At 42.3% G+C, this 21,184-nt stretch overlaps 2 protein-coding genes across 10 annotated transcripts in view; both read right to left on the bottom strand.

Moving 5' to 3' along the window:
• Window positions 1-4,071, bottom strand: part of MYO5C (myosin VC) — a 94,229-nt gene extending 90,158 nt beyond the window's left edge. For both annotated transcript variants that reach the window (XM_041745482.1, XM_041745483.1), the window contains exon 1: window positions 3,911-4,071. In XM_041745482.1, the coding sequence (XP_041601416.1) occupies window positions 3,911-3,937 (27 nt within the window). In that variant the 5' untranslated portion in view covers window positions 3,938-4,071. The remainder of the gene's footprint in view (window positions 1-3,910) is intronic.
• A 5,000-nt stretch (window positions 4,072-9,071) lies between these two features.
• MYO5A (myosin VA) overlaps window positions 9,072-21,184 on the bottom strand; it is a 198,999-nt gene continuing 186,886 nt past the window's right edge. For all 8 annotated transcript variants that reach the window (XM_041743414.1, XM_041743415.1, XM_041743416.1 and 5 more), the window contains 4 exons: window positions 18,707-18,989; window positions 17,019-17,193; window positions 15,743-15,823; window positions 9,072-15,262 (listed from right to left, as the gene is read on the bottom strand). In XM_041743414.1, the coding sequence (XP_041599348.1) occupies window positions 15,110-15,262; window positions 15,743-15,823; window positions 17,019-17,193; window positions 18,707-18,989 (692 nt within the window). In that variant the 3' untranslated portion in view covers window positions 9,072-15,109. The remainder of the gene's footprint in view (window positions 15,263-15,742; window positions 15,824-17,018; window positions 17,194-18,706; window positions 18,990-21,184) is intronic.

Here is a 21,184-nt window from a genome sequence, read left to right as displayed (position 1 = left end):
ACAGCTCTTTCTGAAAGCAGAAAGACACATTCACATGCATGCATCAAATGTTTATTGAGCCCCCACTTTTCCCTGTTCTCTAGAAACTCTTGGTCAGTGGGAGAGACAGAGTTAACTAGTGCTTACAAGTCAATGTGAAAGGGTCCCAGAAAGAGGAGTTGGGTGTAAAGATTTCTCAGATGAGGCACTCCTCCTAGGTATCTTATGTTTTTTGGTGCAATAATAAAGAGGGTCAATTCCTTAATTTCTCTTTCTTCAGTCTCATTGTTAGTGTGTAGGAATGCAACTGATTTCTGGGCATTGATTTTATATCTTGCCACTTTGCTGAACTGCTGTGTGAGTTCTAGCAATTTTTGGGTGGAGTCTTTTGGATTTTTAACACAGAGTATCATGTCATCTGTGAAGAGTGAGAGGTTTGATTTCTTCGTTGCTGATTTGGATGCCTTTGATTTCTTTTTGAAATCTTACCATTTGCAACAATATAGTTGGAACTAGAGGGTATTATGCTAAGCAAAGTAAGTCAATCAGACAATTGTCATATGAATTCACTCATATGTGGAAGCTAAGAAACAAGACAGAGGATCATAGGGGAAGGGAGGGAAGACAAAAATCAGAGAAGGAGGGAGGCAAACCATAAGAGACTCTTAACTATAGGGAACAAACTGAGGGTGGCTGGAGGGGAGGGGTATGGCGGGTGGGGGGATGGACATTAAGGAGGGCATGTGATGCAACGAGCACTGGGTGTTATATGCAACTGAAGAATCACTAAATTTTATCTCTGAAACTAAAAAAGAAGAGGCACTGCTCAAATTGAATTTGGAAGGTGAGGCGCTGCTGGACAAAGCAGTTATTTCAAGCAGAGGGAGCCCTGCAAGCCGAGGTATACAGAGTGTTGAGCCGGCAGGAATGCACCAAGGGCTGGCCAGAAGTTTGCAGAGCACCAGCTGAGGCAGGAGTGGGCAGGCAGTGGCGAGAGGCAGAGGCGGGATCTCGTGGCTGGTCACTGAGTCTAAGAGTGACAGGAGCTTCCAGAGAGGTTCCAAAAGTGAATGGTCAAACCGGTTTCTCTCAAAGAGATTTCAAAGAGTTTGAACTGCTGGGTGAAATGCTCTCGATATTTCTAAGGCATGTTGCCAAATAGCTTGTGAAAGAGAAGGGTCATTTTACACTTCCTCAGGTAGCAGCTGCTACTCTCACCACACTTCCTCCCAGGAGTCTCCTCTTTCTCAGAACCTCTCTTCCTGTGGCTCCCATGGCAGCTCTCCCGTCTCCTCCTCCTTGTGATAGCTCCATCTCAGGGCTCCTCTGAAGAGTTTTATTCCCCAGTGAACTGTCTTGGCTCTCTTCTCTCCTTTGCGGAGGCTCTCACTGCCTGGGCTTCAACCCTTGGGGCAGAAGACTCTGGCCCGACCCCTGCAAAAACTCTCTCACCACCCAGGGCACCTGCTCCTGGAAACCCCTTTACCACCTCAACCCCACAGGGACAGACTTTGCCTCCTGATTTCCCAAGATCTCCTCCTGGTATGCCTAAGTGTGTCAACGGCACCCCCTGCTCTCAATCATCCAGACCCTGAAATCCATGACATCCTTGGCTCCTCCCTCCCCCCAGTCCAGTCCTACTGTCACCTACCTCCACAGGCTCTCTGGATTTGGCCTCCATTCACCCTGTCCAATACTGCAGCCCTAACACTTTCTTGGACACTTAGGATGGTCTGAGAATTCACCTGAGTCCCATGGGCACAGCTGGCATACTCAACTTCCTAAGACACAGCCCCTGATCCTGTCTCCCCACATTCAAAATCTTCACCAGGTTATAAAGCCCTGACCTGACTCTTCAGCTGCCATGACCCTCCCTTCTTAGCTCTATCACCCAGCAGCCTCCTCCAGCACTTCAGGGCTTCCGTAGACTGAATTATTTGACATTTCTCACTAATCAGAAAACTCCCTGAGAAGCAAGACCATCACTTAAAATCTTTCTAACCTCTCCCAAGCACAACGTTTTATATACAGAAAGTGCTAAATAAATGTTTTATGGGAGATAATATAGCTGTCTTCCAGGCATATACAGGAAGGATGATTAGACGGGGGCAGACAGGGAACAGCAGTGTAAATTGAGTGAATGGGGGAGCCTGGAGAGCATGGGTAGGTATGGCTGTCACACGTGACCAGCCCACTCATCACCCTGCTGCAGAGCCATTATTTGCCCGTTGGTGCAGAAATGGGTCTCAGACTGTTCTGAAATGTTGTCTGGCTAAGACTGTGCAGAGAAGTATCACTTTTCTTGGCATAAAGGTGGCCACGTTTCCCTAGACATGAACTTTGAGTTAAGCCAATCCAATGCGCTGGCATTCTAGGCCAGATGGCTAGATTTGTGGACTTGGGAGTGTTGGGGGGAAGCGGCAGGGAAGCAAGGGAGAGGGCTTAGACTTGGTTTCAGTAAGAAGGCAAGCTCTCTAAAACTTACATAGGCAGCTCTACAAACTGGGGAGCTTCCCCCTCTGGAACTGACAACGCGGGGGCTGACTGACCACCTGGAAGGGAAGAGGCAGCCTTGGGACAAAGGGGCCTACATGGACACAAAGTGGGTAGGGGTGGCCTTCAACACTCCTTCTGGCTCTGGGATTCTCAGATTCTCTGTCCATCCAAGCTCTTCTCTAGAAAACTCCTCCATATCGGTTTTCCTACATTATGCCTGCTATCTAGTTGATACTTAAAAATATCTGTAGTGTAAGGCACTTGATGATATATAGATGCTTACACCTGTGTATTTTTGCTTCTGGAAAAAAAATGTTACCTAAAAAATATGTTAATCATAAACAAATTTCTGTTCTCCAAAGTATCTCCCAAGAACTTCTTTCTGTCAAAATTTTCTTTTACCTCCAGTAAGTTGAAGACCTCAGAAGACTTGCTGGATATCTGATGGCTTGCATTCTCATCGGTAAACTATTCTAGAATAGTTTAGTTCAAACAGTGCCCATTTAGAAGCCTAGTTAATGGAAATGTGTTAGAGGGCACAGTAATGTTTGGATGATTTGTACTTGTATTACTAATTTAGCAAAGCAGAAGGAAAAAGCTTGCTTAAACCACCGAAACGCTTATTTACAACTATCGTTTATACTGACGTTTATAGCAAAGTGTCCTTTTAAATATAAAGTGAGGACATGTGTCAGAAGAAATTGGATAGATTCTAGCCTCATCCATCTGAATATTAGCAACCATAGATTTTTACTCCACTGAGGTGTGAGAGGATCTGACTTTGTGGCTATTCAAATGGATTTTTTTCCCCAAAAGGGCCAGCACTTTCAAATTATTGTTTATCCAAATAATTAGCCAAGTTCATCTCTAAAGGTCCTGGGCTCCAGAATGCTGTCTTTCTGTACAAGGGGTGGAGCCCTCAGGGCCTGGGGAAGAGATGGTTTCCAAGGAATGCTCTAGAGTGACTCCCCGAATCAGGATGTAAGTGAAAGGTGCTTTATAAATTGTAAAGTAGCGCTTAAGTGTGCGGTCAGGAGCCTGTGACCCCTGGACTCACAGAAGCCCTAACTTCTACCGGCGAAGCAGGCCTCACACGCCCAGGCAGCTGCGGCTTCGGATGTCAGGTGGGCTCCAGGCACCTGCAGGCAGTTCTGGAGACCCAGGAACTCTAGGAAGCATCCTGAATCCTCAAGCTGCTCGTTCAAGGGGACTCCAGGAGGCTCAGGAAGATCACGGGCGCTCTATCTGGCCGGTATCTGAGATTTCTGTCTCCGCGGGCAGCTCTGATTGCACCTGTTGGCTCGCGAGCCGGACGCGCGATCCCTGGGCACCGGCCCTCGCCCTGGGCCTTGCCGTCCCGAGGGGCGCCCGCGGGCCCGGCGCCAGGTAGGTCAGCATCGCCCCCCGCCCCCGCCGCGCGCCCGCCCGTAGGTACCTGCGTGTACAGCGCGGCCCCCGCCATGGGCGGCGCAGGCCGGGCCGCTGGGGGCCGCTGGGGGCCGCTGGGGGCCGCTCGGGGCCGCTGGGGGCCGGGCTCCGCGGCGGGGTGCGGCCGGGGTCAGCGCCGGGCCACCTCGCCGGGGACGCGCTCCGGCCGCGGACTCCCCGCCGGCGCGGGCGGGCGGCCTCGGCGGAGGGACGTCGCGGATTGGCCCCTCCCGGCCTGGCCGCGGGTCCGCGCCGCGATTGGCTGGGGCGGGAGCCTCCCCGCGGCAGGTGCTGGGCGGCGCAGTGGGTCCACCTGGCGGGGGTGCTGAGCGCTCAGCCGCCGGGCCCCAGGTGCGGTGCGAGCCGCCCCCGCCCCGGTTGTGGCTTCCCTAGTTCACGGTGCTCACTGGAGAGCGCCGAGGCTGTGACCACTGCCATAGGGACGTCCAAGAGAATCAACAGATTGCTAGAACTTGTAAGAGAGTACATCCAGGTGACCGTGTCCAAAATCAAACACAAAGCCGAGTGATTTTCCTTTATGTGAGCAATAATCATTGAGAAAATGCGATAGAGAGAAGGAAAATAAGACATGTACAACATCAGTGGACACAGTGTCTAGAGATTCCACTCCCTCTTGGAATGCGCTTGGTCTTTGCGAAGAAAGCGTTTACATTTCTCTGCAAGGACATAAAAGAAGGCCTGAATAAATTGGGGGGCGGGGGAATGCCATTTTCATGGATGGGAATATTTTATATTGTACAGGTATCAATTCTACCCAGGTTAGTAAGATAATGTATAAACCTAATATAATTGGGATAAAAATCCTAGAGGGACTTCTGGAAAATTATACAATGATTCTATATTTTATATGGAATAAAATTTATGTATAACCAAGACAATCTTCAAAACAAAGACCAAAGAGGTGAGATTTGCTCTACCATGTATTAAGAGATATCACAAAGCCATCAATCATCATTAAAATAGTGTCATACTGGTATGGGAATGAATAAATGAATAATGGGACAGAAGGGAGTCCAACAGCAGGGTCCCATATTATACGGTGGCCTTAAGGATCAAAGTGGGAAGAAAAAAGATTATTTAATAGATGGGTCCATTGTGTGTGTGTGTGTGGGGGGGTGCAAGCAAATCCATGGAAAATACTGTATCCAAAAATAAATTCCAGTTAGACTCATGATCAAAACTTAAAGGTAAAACCATAATATTTTTTAAAAAATGATTTTATTTATTTATTTGACAGAGAGTCCATGAGCTGGGGGAGGAGTGAAGGCAGAGAGAGGGAGAGAGAGAAACAGACTCCTCGCTGAGCAGGGAGCCCAATGCAGGACTTGGTCCCAGGGCCAAGGCAGACATTTACCGGAGTGAGCCACCCAAGCATCCCTAAAAGTGTACTGTTCTTTTAATTTTTTTAAAATTTATTTATGATAGTCACACAGAGAGAGAGAGAGAGAGGCAGAGACACAGGCAGAGGGAGAAGCAGGCTCCATGCACCAGGAGCCCGACGTGGGACTCGATCCCGGGTCTCCAGGATCGCGCCCTGGGCCAAAGGCAGGCGCCAAACCGCTGCGCCACCCAGGGATCCCAAAAGTGTACTGTTCTTAACAAAAAAAAGAAGGGTAACAGCGTTTAAATGTTAGGTTAGGAAAGAATATCTTTTTTTTAAAAGATTTTATTTATTCATGGGAGACAGAGAGAGAGAGAGAGAGAGAGAGAGGCAGAGACACAGGCAGAGGGAGAAGCAGGCTCCATGCAGGGAGCCCAACGTGGGACTTGATCCCCAGGTCTCCATGATCATGCCCTGGGCTGAAGGTGGTGCTAAACCGCTAAGCCACCAGGGCTGCCCAGGAAAGAATATCTTAAGATACAGGGTAACACAATCATAGGAAGATATAAATAATGAATTTGAGGTTATCAAAAGGATAGAAATGGTGTCAGTGAAAGACATCATTCATAAAAAAAAAAAGGCAGTGGCCTGGGAAATACAACTTAATAACCAACAAATGATTAACATCCCGCCATCTATAATATTAATCTAAGATAGATATGAAACTACTGTAAACTGGCTAAAAAGAGACAGTAAGTCCATTTTTTTTTAATTGACCAAGGACATTAATAGGCAATTTGCACGTGGGAACACTCTTTATGTTAGCACATAAAGAGATGTCACCCTTATTAGTAACCAGAGAAATACAAATGAAAACAAAGAGATATCACTTTATACTCATCAGTTTGGCAAAAATATTTGGGTGGAACAACATCAAATGCTTACTAGAATTTTTTGCTCACACAACTTGGTGGAAACTATACTGATGCCATTCTAGAGAGCAATTTGAGAATATTTATTGAAAATAAGTTTAGGCAGATAAATTATCACAGTCATGAACAAGACAGTTAAATAGATCTTCAACATAACACATAACTTCATCAACACAGTTCTATATATCAAAGGAGATATTCATCAATATCCATTAATGGGAGATGAATAAATAGTATATGCATATGGTATAATACTCTACAGCTGCCAGCAGGAATGGATGTGATCTACTTCTATTGACTCAGAGACATATAAAAAGCAATATTGAATATATGTATAGCAAAAGCCTTTATATATATTTTAAAACTAGCAAAAACTGCAATATTATATATTGTTCATGGACAAAAGTGTACATAAGAAAAAGAATGGATGATAAAATACAAAATCATCATTAAGTATGCAAGAGTGAATATCTGTGAGGTTGAGGGAAATGAGACTGACAGTAAAGAAAGTGAAGGAACCAAAAAAATTTTAAAGGGCCTTGCACAGACTAACAGTGATAGGTGCCACAAAAAGAGGATTATGGTAAATTCAATGTTATGTACCTCTTGTCCAAAATAATAACATAAAAAAAAAGACAAGACGTAGAGTAGGAAAGGGGCACCTGGGTGGCTCATTTGGTTAAGTGACTGTCTTTGGCTCAGGTCATGATTCCAGGGTCCTGGGATGGAGCCCCTGCACCAGCCAGGTGCCCCTAGATATTGCTAATTTAAAAAAATTGCCTTGGCTGGCTCAGTCGGTAGAGCATGTGACTCTTGATCTTGGAGTTGTAAATTTAAGCCCCACGTTGGGTTGTAGAGATTACTTAAAAATAACACCTTTAAAAAAATTTAAAATTGCCTCAATTTACTTCTACAGTGTATAAGTTTCAGTTGCTTAATATCCTCATCAACACTTGATATTGCCAGTTTTTAAAATTTTAGTCCTTCTCTATGTTGTAATATACCTCACAATCTCTGCCTTGTGACAGAAGTGTATAATCCATTCACATTTAATGTAATTGTTGGTATGGTTGGAGTTATGATTGTCTTTGTTTTCTATATGGCTATCTTTTGTTCCTGTTTCAGGATAGTGGGATTTTTATTGTTGTTTTTGTGTGTGTGTGTGCACGCACATGCACCGTTTTAATCCCTACCTTTTAAAAGAACTCTATTTTTTTTTTAAGATTTTATTTATTTATTCATGAGAGACATGGAAAGAGAGGGAGAGACATAGGCAGAGGGAGAAGCAGGCTCTCTGCTGAGCAGGAGTCTGATGTGGGATTCAATCTCAGGACCCCGGGATCAAGACCAAGCCAAAGGCAGACACTCAACTACGGAGCCACCCAGGCACCCCAGAACTCTATTTCTTGAGTTAATTTCCTAGTGGTTCCTCTAGGGCTGAAAATATGCATCTTAATTCATCACAGATACTTGAGATTAATACTGTGTTACTTTCCTACAACCACAGACTGGGTGGCTTAAAACAATAGAAAGGTATTCTCTCACAGTTTTGAGACTACTAGCATCACTGCTGGGTAAGGGGTTTTACTGCACTCCACTCCAGCTCAAGTGAGCCCCTTCAAAGGCAAAGCCACTGGTTTTCCTAGCCTGCAGGACTCTGGTAGAATTACCAGACTATCTGAGATGGGTCGAGGTGAGGATGATGGCAGCAGCCCTGAGCAAGGTTGTCAGACAAATGCTGTTCTTATTAAGAGGTTAGTGGCTTTTCATGAATAAACACTACTAGTTTGTTGTATGATGTTCATCAATTTCTAGAGCCTTAGAATTTTCACACTTTTGTCCAGCGTTGTCCTTCCTTTATTGAGGGAAGAATTTGCTGAGCTTCTCAGTCTGTCATACCAGAAGTCAAAAATCTACTTAAAAAATTTATTGAGATATAATTATTATAGCATATGCTTCACCCATTTTAAGTGTACCACTCAGTAGTTTTTAGTAGATTCACAGATTAAACTATTACCACAGTTAATTTTAAAAGTTTCATCATCTCAAAAAGAAATTTCATGTCTCTTGGTTATGGCTCCATCCTCTCAATTCCCAAAACCCAACTCCTTCCAGCCCTAAACAACCACTAATCTACTGTAGGTTATTTCTCTTTTTCCATTAAACTGGCTAGAGGCTTATTGATTTTTTAAAGAACCACCTTTTGGTTTCATCGATTTTCTCTTGATTTTCTATCCTCGGTGTCTTTGATTTGTTGATTTTTATTTCTTCTGCTTACTTTGCATTTAATATTCCCTTCCTAAGTTTCCTCAGAAGCTTAAATGATTGATTATAGGCCTTTCTTCTTTTCTAATGCATGCATTCAATGCTATAAATTTCCCTCTAAACATGGCTTTCACTGCACCTGACAAATTTTGGTAACTTATAATTTCATTTTCATGTAGTTTAAGATTTCTTTTTAAATCCCTGTTAGAAGTGTGTTAAGGGGTGCCTAGGTGGCCCAGTTGGTTGTGTCTGTCTTTGGCTCCGGTCATGGTCTTGGGGTCCTGGGATCCAGCCCAGTGTCCAGCTCCCTGCTCAGCAAGTAGTCTGCTTTTCCCCTCTCCCAGTCCCTACCCCTCCCTCATGCCGGTCCACATGCATGCTCTCCGTCTCAGAAAAATTTTTTAAAAATCTTTTTAAAAAGACTGTTGTTTAAGCTCCAAATTTGGGGATTTTCCAGCTGTTTTTCTAACATTAATACCTAGTTTAATTCTATTGTCATCTGAAAGCAGACACTGTATGTCTCTTAAATATTAAAAGTGTGTTTTTACAGCCCAGAATGTGTTCTACGTTGGTGTGTGTCCTGTGTTCTTTGTGCTGTGAGTTTATTTATAAGACACTAACAAAAATCCTTTATTTCCATATCTTTATTTGAACAATTTTCTATAATAGCTAGGAGAATACAGCATTAATGACAAACATTTACTAAGGACAACATTAGACAGCTACAAATTTAGAGCATAAATGTCAATCTGATATTGTTTTGGTTTTCATCCTAGCACTAGATAACAACTAGTGAAAATGCATGTTTCAAAGGCTCTTGTTGACAGGAGCTGAATTATTAACTTATTTTTTAAAATTCCATGTGAGATATGCTGGGATGGTTTCAGTTTAAAACCAGAGTTGATTGATAATATCTTTCACTTCTCAGTATTTCTGCTTCTTTTCTAATGGATGAATATGTTACCTAAGAACTTTTCAAAGATTAACTGTATCATGTTTTTCTGTGTAGAACAAAATAGAATTCCTTTTCCAGATCCAACAAGGAAAAATATTTGAAAGCCTGCAATTTTCAGTTTCACTGTAGTTAAATGGCATATCTGTTTCACAGTAACTTAATAATTAAAGTTAACAATTAAAATACAGTATGTTAAATGTCATGAGCTCATTTCTGTGTAACATTGTTAGAGCAATTTAAATTTTCCAAGGACACAAAAAAGTGAACATTACTCCAGGAGTCCACAAAAATACATAACTAGGAATCATAAATTACAACACACATATCCCACATTTAAGAGAAAAATTCACCATTTGTTGGAAAATATTAAATGACTCAAGTGATTTAGAGAGCCTGAAATGTAGGCTAAACTTTTCTAACATATGGTAACAATAAGATATTTGAAACTGTTAGCTGAAAAATGCATGAAAATGTACTGACCTACCAAGCATTTAATTACACATACCAGTTTCCACTTGAAAAACATTTTTCTTTCAAATATTTCAAGCTGTATCACAATACTAAGGAAACATTAGTCATTTTCAGTCATTTTAGGAAGCTAAAGACATTCATTCAGTTAAGCTAACAAACATTTTCGCTAGACCAAATTATAAAATTAAAAAACATATAAAATGCATTTGACAGCTATTTTACAGAGTACCTTTCAGTTCCTGATCTATTGAGAAATCTGCTGAATATAACTCCAGGTTGATTTAATTTAGGGTAATACTATGGATTAGAACTTCAGAACTCTTCCCAGTTTTCATTCAAACTTTTATATATAGTACAGGGTTCCTAAAAAACATTCTAAAGCATGTCTATGGAAGGTTTTACAGTTGTACCCTTTACCTGTATTAAGAAAAAGATCAGAGAAAACAAGCCATTTAAGCATTACTAAGAAGCTAACTTATCTCTTTCTTCTATATGTTCATTTGCTTACTTGTGACACAAAGCCCCCCAAATTCAGGAACACTCTCTCAGCCCGCATTCACTGGCTCTGAGACTGGTGCTGCCTGAGTTCTATTACCTGTTTGGAAATAATAGAAAAGAAAGGAAGGCAAAGTCACAGAAGGGAGAGAGTCATGCAGGAAGGGAATAAGGGAATAGTGGTTGGAGGCCACATCCAACCAAAACCCTCACAAAACCTTGAGAAACACAGCAAGATTATCCTCCCCAGGTAAGTCAGTCCCTTACAGAGGAAAAGTTCCAGAGAACTTAAGGCAGCTCTCAGAGGGAAGGGAGCAGGGGTTAAGGCGGTCCTCACAGCACAGCCTGAGAAGGAATCACAATGCACTTACCCATCCATGAACAGAGGCCACAGCAATACACAGAGCCTCTCTAACATGCATGCACATAGCACACCTCCTAGCTCCAAAGTAAACACTGGCAGCATGCACACACTGTAATGTTCAAACACACTGACTTGTATATGGCTTGCCCAGGGACAGGCCTCAGAAGGTACCCGGCGGGGGCGGGGGTGGGGGGGGGAGAGGCTCGGCTGCAGGATGCACAGCTCACCTGGTGGCTCTAGTGGTGGCTCTGGGTGTGTGTTGAGAGTGACCTACCTCTTAACTTGTGGGAGGCTTTCACTGCTTCCAGTCAGGTTGAGACAGCCTGCTACTAATTAAAGACCTAAGCACAGAGCACTGTACCCTCCGAGGGAGCTCTGACTCATTATAAAAATCAAACCAGTTATAGCAGGTAACTGACAAGAGAGCCACCAGGCTCTGGGCACTTCATCTCGTTAGCACAAAGAACCTGGAACTTGGCACTTGCTCGGTTCCCATATGCCAGTTGCCAGTTCTGATAAGAAGAAGAAGAAAAAAAACACCTCTTGCTGACCCAGGTCACCCCACAGGTACCAGGAGAAACAGAATGTCACCTGGAGACTTTTCAGTCTCCTGCCCTCCACCTGCCACATTGCCACTGCCGCATGCAGGGAAGTGGCATCACGGAGCGTTGTGTGACCTCAGCAAGTCGCAGACCTCTTAAGTTATCATCAGCAAGTGACTGTAGTAGCTACCCTTCCTACCTTCCAGTGCTGTTGTGAGGATACAATGAGGTAACAGAGGAAGTGAGCCTAAGAAAAGCATCGCCAGGTGCAAGGTCCTGTTCTATACTACTTTCAGCAGGAGAATTGAAAGGTCACACACTAATTTTTGCTTTCTGTTTTGTCCTCAACAGTTGAAGTTATCCAGAGGATCCTTGTTTATGCCTCCTGGGGAACTCTACATTCTGGTGACTCTGTGTGTATGTGTGACAGAGACAGAGAAGGAGGGAGGAAGGGAGGGAGGGAGGGGGAGAGAGAAGAAGGAAAAAGAGAAAAATAAGGAAGGCAGGCAGGCATATGAATATTGTGTGAGGATTTCTCAGGATAGGACAGGTACCCCTTTACCTACGGTTACCAGGGGAGTAATTTCTTAAAACAATCACTACATTGAAATTCCAATATTTTCATAGCCCCCCACAAGTTAAAAGATCTGATCTATATAACCCATAATGACTCACTCAGAAAGAGCCAATTCTCAATAATCCACTGAAACAAAGGAAATAAAGCAAACCATACAAACTGACCAGAATCCCCAAATTTCCTTTGGTAGGCTTTGGAATATATCTTTTTGTACTTTTGCACTTGACAAAAGAAGTCTCAGGTACGTGGAGATTTTCCAAAACTTCCAAAGGAATCTCTTTGTGGATCTTACCTTCCGCTTTATAGTTACTCTCAGGTCAGGGAGACCAAAGCCTTAACCTAAGAAAAGCTACAAGGAAAATTGCTCCTAGTTTTTCAGCCTTGCGTTCCAAGGCATGAGCTAAGTACATATGTAAGGTGTGTGGGGAGACTGTTGAGAAGGAGCTATTAAGACAGAACCGGGTTCTTTCAAGAATTTTCTTTGAAACGCTACTATGTGTCCCAGGGGAATTATGAAAAAACAAATTAGTGACAATGTTAAAGAATGTACTGCTGAGTGAGAACAACAAACATTGGCCTGAAGGTAGGCCAGGGTGGTAACTGAGGACTGACTCCATCCACTGCCTTCCACAGCCAGAGTGGGTGAGTAGGCAGCTGGGGAAGGTAGGCTTGAAGGCTGGGTGAGAAAGTGTAGTTGGAGAGAGGGTGAGCTGTCCTCAGGTGCTAAAAGAAACACTAATCTGCAGATTACTGTTGTATCCTCAAGAAAGTAGCACAGAGTCTTTTACCAGGACTTGGGTTTCCCTGGTTGTAAGGTATTCTTGTTATGACTAAAGATCTTTAGGCTGCTAGGAGAAATTAGTTCAGATCCCCATCTGGGGTCCTGGCTAGCTCTCAGAGGAAACTGGAGCCTGGAATAGTAGAATCTTTGTGTGACCATCACTGACCGGGAGAGATTCTGGCCCAGGTGTGGAAAGGAGGAGGCCCCAGCACTTTCCAGCAGAAAGACAGGTGACAAGAAAGAGACATTTCAGGATACAAGCTGTCAGGGGTAATATAAAAGGCTGCCATGGCAGTAGGAGCTACAGTGTGCTCTTGAAGACCTGGCAGGATTGTGTGCACAGGACATGTTGTACAGGGACTAAACTATGGGAGGGCCTGGGGGGAGGATTTCCGGGTCTAAGGTGGAAAGTCTACAGCAGGGTGGCATCTTTTTAGCATCTCCTTTATGCAACAAGTCAGTACTCTGGCACATTCAGTACTAACCAAATGGTTTTAAGAGTTCATTGTTCATTGAAAACCACATTGACAACTGGGGAAAACTAAGAGAGCCTGATTGAATCTGTAGTATTTTTGGTGGATTTTGCAAATAAATAAATGTATCCAAACTGAATACGGTAGTACATGATGCAATAAAAATTACTCAAATGAATTTACTGTCTAAAAGTATGTATGTAAATCATGTACATTTAAGAAAGGTTATGGCTACATCAACTTGTGATTTTACATTTTATTAATCTCCCAGAATTAAGAGGCAGCAAACACTGCTCTTTCCATTCGAGGGTGAACTCACTGAGTAACTGCATCTAGTTTCTCTATGGTTCAAGTGGCAAGAGGAGAGAATTTTAGATGTGTAAGGGTCCAACCCTCTTATTGTATAAGTGCGGAATGTGAGGTCTAAATAAGTTAACAGACAGTGTTTGTCCTTTAAAAACAATCTTTATCATGATTTGAAACTGTTTGACTTCCATTAATATTGCACGTTTTAATAAGATGTCATTTTTCATAGACGATCTAAGCAGTTAAGTTTACATAAATCTATGAGTGTAATTCAGAACCAGAGTTTCTAATGAAAGCTAAGATTTTGCTCTCACACAACTTGCAAGACTTACTGTCTTTCTAGGAATTCCAGGAAAAATTGAGAATATGTTTAATTAGGATTTCAGAATGAAACTTATAGGATCTGGGTCTTAATGAAACAAGTCCTCTGCAAAATTTAGCAATCTTCTTATATTTCTTATATAAGTCTTAAAGTATTCGTAATATGATGCTCCTTAAAGTATCTAGTGGTACCAAGAACATTTATAGAAGTTGCAAAGTCTTAAAAAAAAAAAATGGAACCATAGTATTTGTTATATACCTTCTTTTGCATAATTTATAGGATAATCAAGGTTTTAAGACCTGAATCATGACTATGCTGACAATCTTCTCTAGATAGTAACTGAGATTAATTCTTAATAAATTAAGAAGAAGAAAGAAAACCTGTCAGGGCTGAGAATATGCAGTGCAGGAATCCAATCCGGGAACTAAAAATAAGTCAATTTACAGAACACTGTACCCTGATGTGATATCCACCCAGGGAAAATTAATGAGCACATCAATGTAATACATTCTGAATAAATAATGACATCAACAATAGCCACTTTGTCTAATCCTATCCCTAAATGTCAAACATTTTGTCATATTACTACGTGACTTCCCAGTGTCTGCTACTTATGCAGGAGAATCTGTATATATTTGCACATAATCCAGTTAAAACTGATCTGATTGAATTGTAAACAGAGTTGATAAAAGAGAAGCTTATTGTTGTAGTGCCTAATAAGAGTATCGCTTATATATTAAAGAACACAGTATGTAGCAGCAATTTAAAATGCTCAGTAAACTACAGTACAAATGGACTTCTATGCTATATGGCAAACCAACATTCTCTTAATACCTCTATATCATAGTGACACATATAAGAAGTTACTTGACCAATTACTTTACATATTGCCAGTTTATTTCTTTGATCCAGTTTGACAGTATCAACATAATTTATTCCTGAACTGATATGATATGTACTCAATGGCAATTTTTCTTTCAATTCTTCTGGTCCGCGCAGAGAAGGCTCTTTGTTGGTGCCTTCCTAACAACAGCTCGTAGCTGGCATTTACATTCTTACCATACAGTTGGATGCAGTGCTAAGGATTTATAGTAAATGCCGGCAGCTGGTGACATTTTCCCCCCTTCCTTCCATCATTTGCCTGCATGTACATACCTTGGGAAACCTAACTGACCCAGGGTGAGTGTTGCTATTAAGGTAACACAGCACAAAGAAGCCTATTGTTCTTTCCATGGTGATGAAAGTACTTAGGGAAATTTCCAGTTAATAAACTCTTGTTTGAAAGATAATCAGTACTTTTTTCTTTAAAAATGTCTCTTCAGTAGCTCACTGGAAATAATGGGTTCTTATTGTCAGTGTTTGCCTTGATATCACATCACTTTCAGACCCGTGATATGAATCCCAGGCCCAGGCTGGCTGGGATCTGGATGGTTTCTAGTGCAAGGGAGGATGGGTTAAAAGGAAAGGTGACAGGAAAGATGTGTTTAGCATCCATGAGCAGTTGAGGAGAGTCTTTCCTGTCTCGTAAACGCATCTGAGATAAAAAAAAAATAAAAACAGAGCATCAGTTCTTTGAATCTATAAAGATTATTTCCCCGCACCAAAAATCTACCAAGTCCTCAACTAATAAAGAATATTTACATTTGTTTTAAAATCACTTCATTTTTCTAATAAGCTGTTATCAAAAAGTTAATGCATTGTTAAAATTAGAGATAATACAATTTAAAAACACAATTTCTTTCAAACACTATAAAATTTTCATTCAAAAAACTGTGTTGGTGAATCAAAGAAAAAGAAAGCCGGGACACTGGGTGGCTCAGTGGTTGAGCGTCTGCCTTAGGCAAAGGGAGTGATCCTGGAGTTCCCGGATGGAGTCCCACATTGGGCTCCCTGCGGGGTTTCTGCTTCTCCCTCTGCCTACGTCTCTGCCTCTTTCTCTGTGTCTCTCTTGAATAAATAAATAATATCTTAAAAAAAAAAAAAAAGAAAGCCTAGGAGATCTAGGAGATCTTACCTGTATAGTACGAATAAATGATACAGAGACTCTTTCTTCAAACTCATTAACTGGAGTATACAAATTCAACACTTTGACAATCTGTGAGAAATGAAATGATTAAAGTCTTCAGCATACTATCAAACACACACACTAGGTGCTTACAGTCTGGAAAACTAAAAGGACCTGTGCATACAGTTTATAATTCTACTCAGGGCTGGGCTGGGATAAGGAGAGAGAGAGCTGGTCTAAAAAGGCATATTTACCTTTATCATGTGAATTTTTAAAATAGGAATGTATTAATGGAATATTTGAACATTTTAAGAAGTAATATAAATTTGGAAAAATAACCAAACCATACAAAAGAACACAACATGAAGAGTGTCCCACTCAATCCTCTCAGTCTACCCAAGCAGCAACTGTTTGTTAATAGTGTCCCTCGTTTCCATCTTGCTGCTTTCTATGCATATTCTACGTGTAATCTGTATAAGCTGTCTATAGTATGAGACATGTAAAGACCATTAAGAAAGCCCAGGAGTCGGCAAAGAAATAACTAGCAAAAGAAAAATAGGCATGGTTTATACCAATGCCTTGCCTCATGCTGTTGCCAGCATCCTCAAATTGCCCTTCCCCTCTTTTCACTTCCTTAAATGCAGTGCCCAGCTTAATAGGACCTTCCTTGAACAGAGTAATATCTTCTCAGCATTTCCTTTAGACATCTTACTATAGAATGCTGGAACCTCTTATAGTAGAATCAGTTGGGTACACCTCTCTTGCCTACTACACTAGAAAATTCCTTTTAGGCAAGGGCTGTTTCTTATTGTTTGACATATTTCCCCCAGTAATAGGTATGGTGCCTTGAGATAGGCACTCAATCAGTCATTTATTGAAATGAAGGAACAAGAATCATCTGTCTTAAAACTAGAGAAGTCTAATATCATTCAATTATCAAATAGTATGGAAAATTATTTTTTGGAATACAGGCTCCATAGAACACAGAGAATATACACCCCCTGGAAGCAGGGACGTTGTTTTGTTCTTGGTTGCACCTCAGTGCTTGGGGGTGTGATACTTACTGGACACAGTATTTGCTGAATGTGGACTGTGGATGATTGTGACTCTCACCCAAATTTTTACTTTCTGGTAAAATCTCCTTTAAGATTTGTATAGATATATGTCTTCTCCAATCACATGAAGTCAGTTCAGAGACAAGAGTCATGAATGAGGGACCTCACTTCCCTAACTGTCACCCCTTGACAAATACTACACTAACTCTCAGCAGGGAGAGGTGCTTCACCTGGGCAGTGGTTAGAGCACTGCACATGGAACAAATGGCTTCTGCGTCATCATCTGTCTTCTTTTTCACTTGCAAAAGCTGAGCAGCCTGAATGAGAGGTTCCAGGGTTTCTTTAGCCCCGCTATTCATCAGATTCTTGTCACGCAGCCATTCTTCCAGTTGACTGACATTGTACCTATGCCAAAAAGAGAAAGAGGGAGAGAATGCAAATTTACTGAATGTTGTCATAAATGTCTTAATTTTTTATGTACGGCTTTGTCAGGAATTTCAGTTAAAATGACAAGCAGTATTTTTGTTCAATTTTCTTAAATCTTACCAGCTGTGCTTAAGGTTTTATTATAGCCATGAGGTTTATAATCATAATTATATAAGAGTAAATGACTAGAGGATATAATTAACTTCAATGGAAGGCAGAAATACAGCCATTACAGCAAAAATTACAAAATAAAACTTGCTGAGAGACAAAATAGAACATAATACGGCTGTGTCCTTATTATGCAGCTGACCAGAAAATGCTTTCTAGCTTGTCTTATAACATCAGAGGAGAGAATCAGTAACCTTAGAGTACTTTTTCCTTCTTATGTCAAAATTCAAGGTAGTCACGAGAAACAAGATCCCCCCCACATAGGCCTTGCACTCCAGCCCTCTTTAGGGAAGAGTGTGGGTGATGGAGCTGTGGCCTAAGGAAGCTCAGGGATGGAAGGAGACAAGGTAAGTGGGGGGTGGGGAGCGCTGGGAGAGAAAAGGCCCCAAATATGGAGAGAGATGTGGAGACTACACAGATGCTGAGGTTGCAAGAGGCAGTCAAACAAGTGACAGTGGTTCTCATGCTAACGCACTAAATGGATACACGATCAGAACTTTGCAGTCAGGCAGATAGGAGGAAAGATGATATTACAGTAGGGCTTCACAGGTGTAAACAAACCTTAGAGAAATAAATTCTACTACCAGAGAGGAAAGTACTATCTTCTTAACGTTAACTGTAAAGGCTGTGTACCAGAATGGAAAATTTGAAAAGAATGCCAAGGTTTCCTGAGATTAACTAAAGACTTATGTAGGAGAGATCCTTTTTCCCTCTCTTGGTGAGTATTCTGTTTTAAAACAAATGATTTGCAAAAAAAAAAAAAAAAATCAATTTTATTATGATAATGGGTTATGCCAAGGAGCAGCTGGGCAGACCATTGAGTGCACATTTTCTTAAATGTCAGAGGGGCATGTTTGAAGTTAATAAAGATTCTATTAGACATGCTCTTGTAGCCATGGTACAAAAGGTGTCTTGTCAAAATAAATTTCTAAAAGAAATCAAACATTAGGAGTCTTCATCATAAAGATATCTTGTTAGGTATAATTAAAACACATGCAAGAGGTGAGAAAACAGCTATCTCAACTCGAAGTACTTTTCATCTGCTCTGTGTCCCCTCAAACAAGCTAGTGTCATGGGGGAGCAGAGTTCCCAAACAGTGGTGGGTAGAATGTGTTGAAAGGCAGTCAGGAGTGATACCGAATGAGAGGGGAGAAGTCCAGCCAGGCAAGAGGAAGCAGCTCCAAGTGTGGGCAGCCCTGGCTGCTTGGCTGCTTGGCAGTAGACCTCAGGTGCGTTGCCCTCGAACAAGCCAGAAGGCCCCTGAAGCCCAGCCAGCACTTGGGCAGTGAGTGGATGGTGTTGGGAGCTGTGGGCGGCCGCTCACCTGATCTGCATGCCTTTACTCCAGGAGCACATGTCCTTCCGCAGGAGGAGGTTGTTCAGGGTGATGGCCCCGACGATGTAGAACATCTGCTTGACCACCTGCTTGATCAGTTCAGGGTCCATGCCATGCTGACACATGACTGAGTGGAACGAGTTGAGCTGCCGGAGGATGGAGTCCAGTGTGTAGGTGCCCTCATCTGCAATGCTGGAGGTTCGCTTTCTCAGCCCTGTGGGCTTCACCCCAGACACACCCTGGATGGTTTCGTGCTCCAGCATGCCAGACACTGCAGGGGCAGTTCACGTGTTAGAAGATGCCTGTTTCACGCATACACATGCCTGCTCACACAATGCATGCATGTACTCTCAGACATGCAATTTAGGAAAATGATCTGAGTCTCAAGAGAGGGGAAAACAACTTTCAAAAAAAGGGCTTCCAGGTTTTGAATTTTAATGAAGGAATAATTCTTAAATGAAAATATTTATGAAATTAAGAAATCTTAATGGTGCATTTGCTAAAATATGAAGCAGCAGCCTTATAACAGCACAAGCCTGGGATATCTTGGGAGGGTTTTTGAGAAAATGCAGCAGTTAGGGAGAGGATAAGTTATTTTCCAGGGATATCTGAGCCCCACAGGCAAACCAAGTAGCAAGACTGGCAGGAGACTGGGCAGTGGTCAATGGAGAAGCCTTGGGAGGGGATGGTTGTGTGGGACTGGAAAATTGGGCCCTTCCTTGCCCTAGCTTTCCATGGAAGCAGGGAAGCTTTGGGTTAGCCTCAGCATCCCAGAACTTGGTCTTTTCAAATCTGGGGCACTGCTCCCTCTATTGTGTCCTCACAGTGTTTGACTTTGGCTTATGCCTCCTCCTCCTCCAGGATGGTTATGGGATGATTACTCCCTGGATTGGCAGCCCCTTGAGAGCAGGGGCCAGTTCTGATTCGGTTTATATCTCTTATTCATTTTATTTCTCACAGTGCTAATTGCAGCTTCCACAGAACCTCAGGCTGACACAAAACATTGGCAGTTGTTATCAAATGACTGGGAGGTGGGGGTAGTAGTTTACAGTGGGACATCTCAGAGCTAAGCTTACTGTTTAGTCAATAAAAATAGGCAAAAATAAAAGAAATATTAGCTGAAGTTGACCTTCTTTGCATCTGTGTTGCTTCTTACATTTTAGCTGACCTACGTTGCTTTGAATACACAACCATTAGGGGACAACTGAAAAATTGACCACTGAGGTTGTACCCTGAAGAAATCACTGCTAAGAATCTCCCATGGCTTCCTCAGCCTTTTATGACTATGGTTGGTTTATTGTGGGCCTGCAAAGGAAGATGGGAGTACTAACGGCAACGAAGAAGTTGTGGAAATGTGGAAGACACACATGTGGAAAAAGAAAGGGTAGCTTGGGAGAAGCCTTAAGTAGCTGCTGATCATTTGCTTGAAGATAACAGAGTTTGGTAACTTAAAGCAAATTTAATTCAATTCATTCAAAATTAGCAACCTGCAATTTATATATGCCTCTTAATTCTACTTTATACACGCTACACATTCCCAAGGAATATAGGCAGTACAGTACAAAAATACACACCTAGGGTGAGTAGACACATTTAAAGAGAGGTATGTGGACTCACACACCTAGCTGAATACACATATATAGAAATATACACACACGTGCACACCCCAGTCACTTATATCCAATGAGAAACCACTACTTTAAAACCAAATTACTTTTAACAATTCCATAGGGGCCTTGAGATGTAGAACTCATCAGGGAGTGTCTGAGACCTATTCTTGTTGCCATGGTACCCCCAACCCTTTTATTGTAGCCTAGCAGGAGAAATGTAAACTCTCCCCAACTTCCTTAGTTTTAGATGGATCCCCCCCAGGAAGTCCTGTGTAAGAGTTTTCTAGACCAAAGTTTGTTTGTTTATTTATTAAAGATTTTATTTATTTATTCATGAGAGACAGAGAGAGGCAGAGACATAGGCAGAGGGAGAGACAGGCTCCTTGCAGGGAGCCCAATGTGGGACTCGATCCCAGGACTCCAGGATCACACTCTGAGCCAAAGGCAGATGCTCAACCCCTGAGCCACCCAGGCGTCCTTAGACCAAAGTTTAGTGTTTTTGAGGGGTGCCTGGGTGGCTCAGTCAGTTAAGCATCTGCTTTCGGTTCAGGTCATGATTCCAGAGTCCTGGGATGGAGCCTGCCTCAGGCTCCCTCTACCTGCTGCTCCCCCTGCTTGTGCACGTGAGTGGGCATGCTCTCGCTCTCTCTCTCTCTCTCTCTCTCTCTCTCTCTCCCTGATAAATAAATAAGTAAAATCTTTTTAAAAAATAAAGTGTTTTTGAAAATTGGACAAAGAATGAGGTATATTGCTGGGTATAAAGCATAACCCAATCTCAAGGGAAAGGCATCACACTGGGGAGAGTCACTAGATACTGCCCTTTCAATCATGTGGAAGCAGTGATTTTGATGTATCC

The sequence above is a fragment of the Vulpes lagopus genome, chromosome 2 (assembly GCF_018345385.1).
Source record: "Vulpes lagopus strain Blue_001 chromosome 2, ASM1834538v1, whole genome shotgun sequence".
Classification (NCBI taxonomy): Eukaryota; Metazoa; Chordata; class Mammalia; order Carnivora; family Canidae; genus Vulpes; species Vulpes lagopus.
This window is presented reverse-complemented; position numbering and strand designations above follow the sequence as displayed.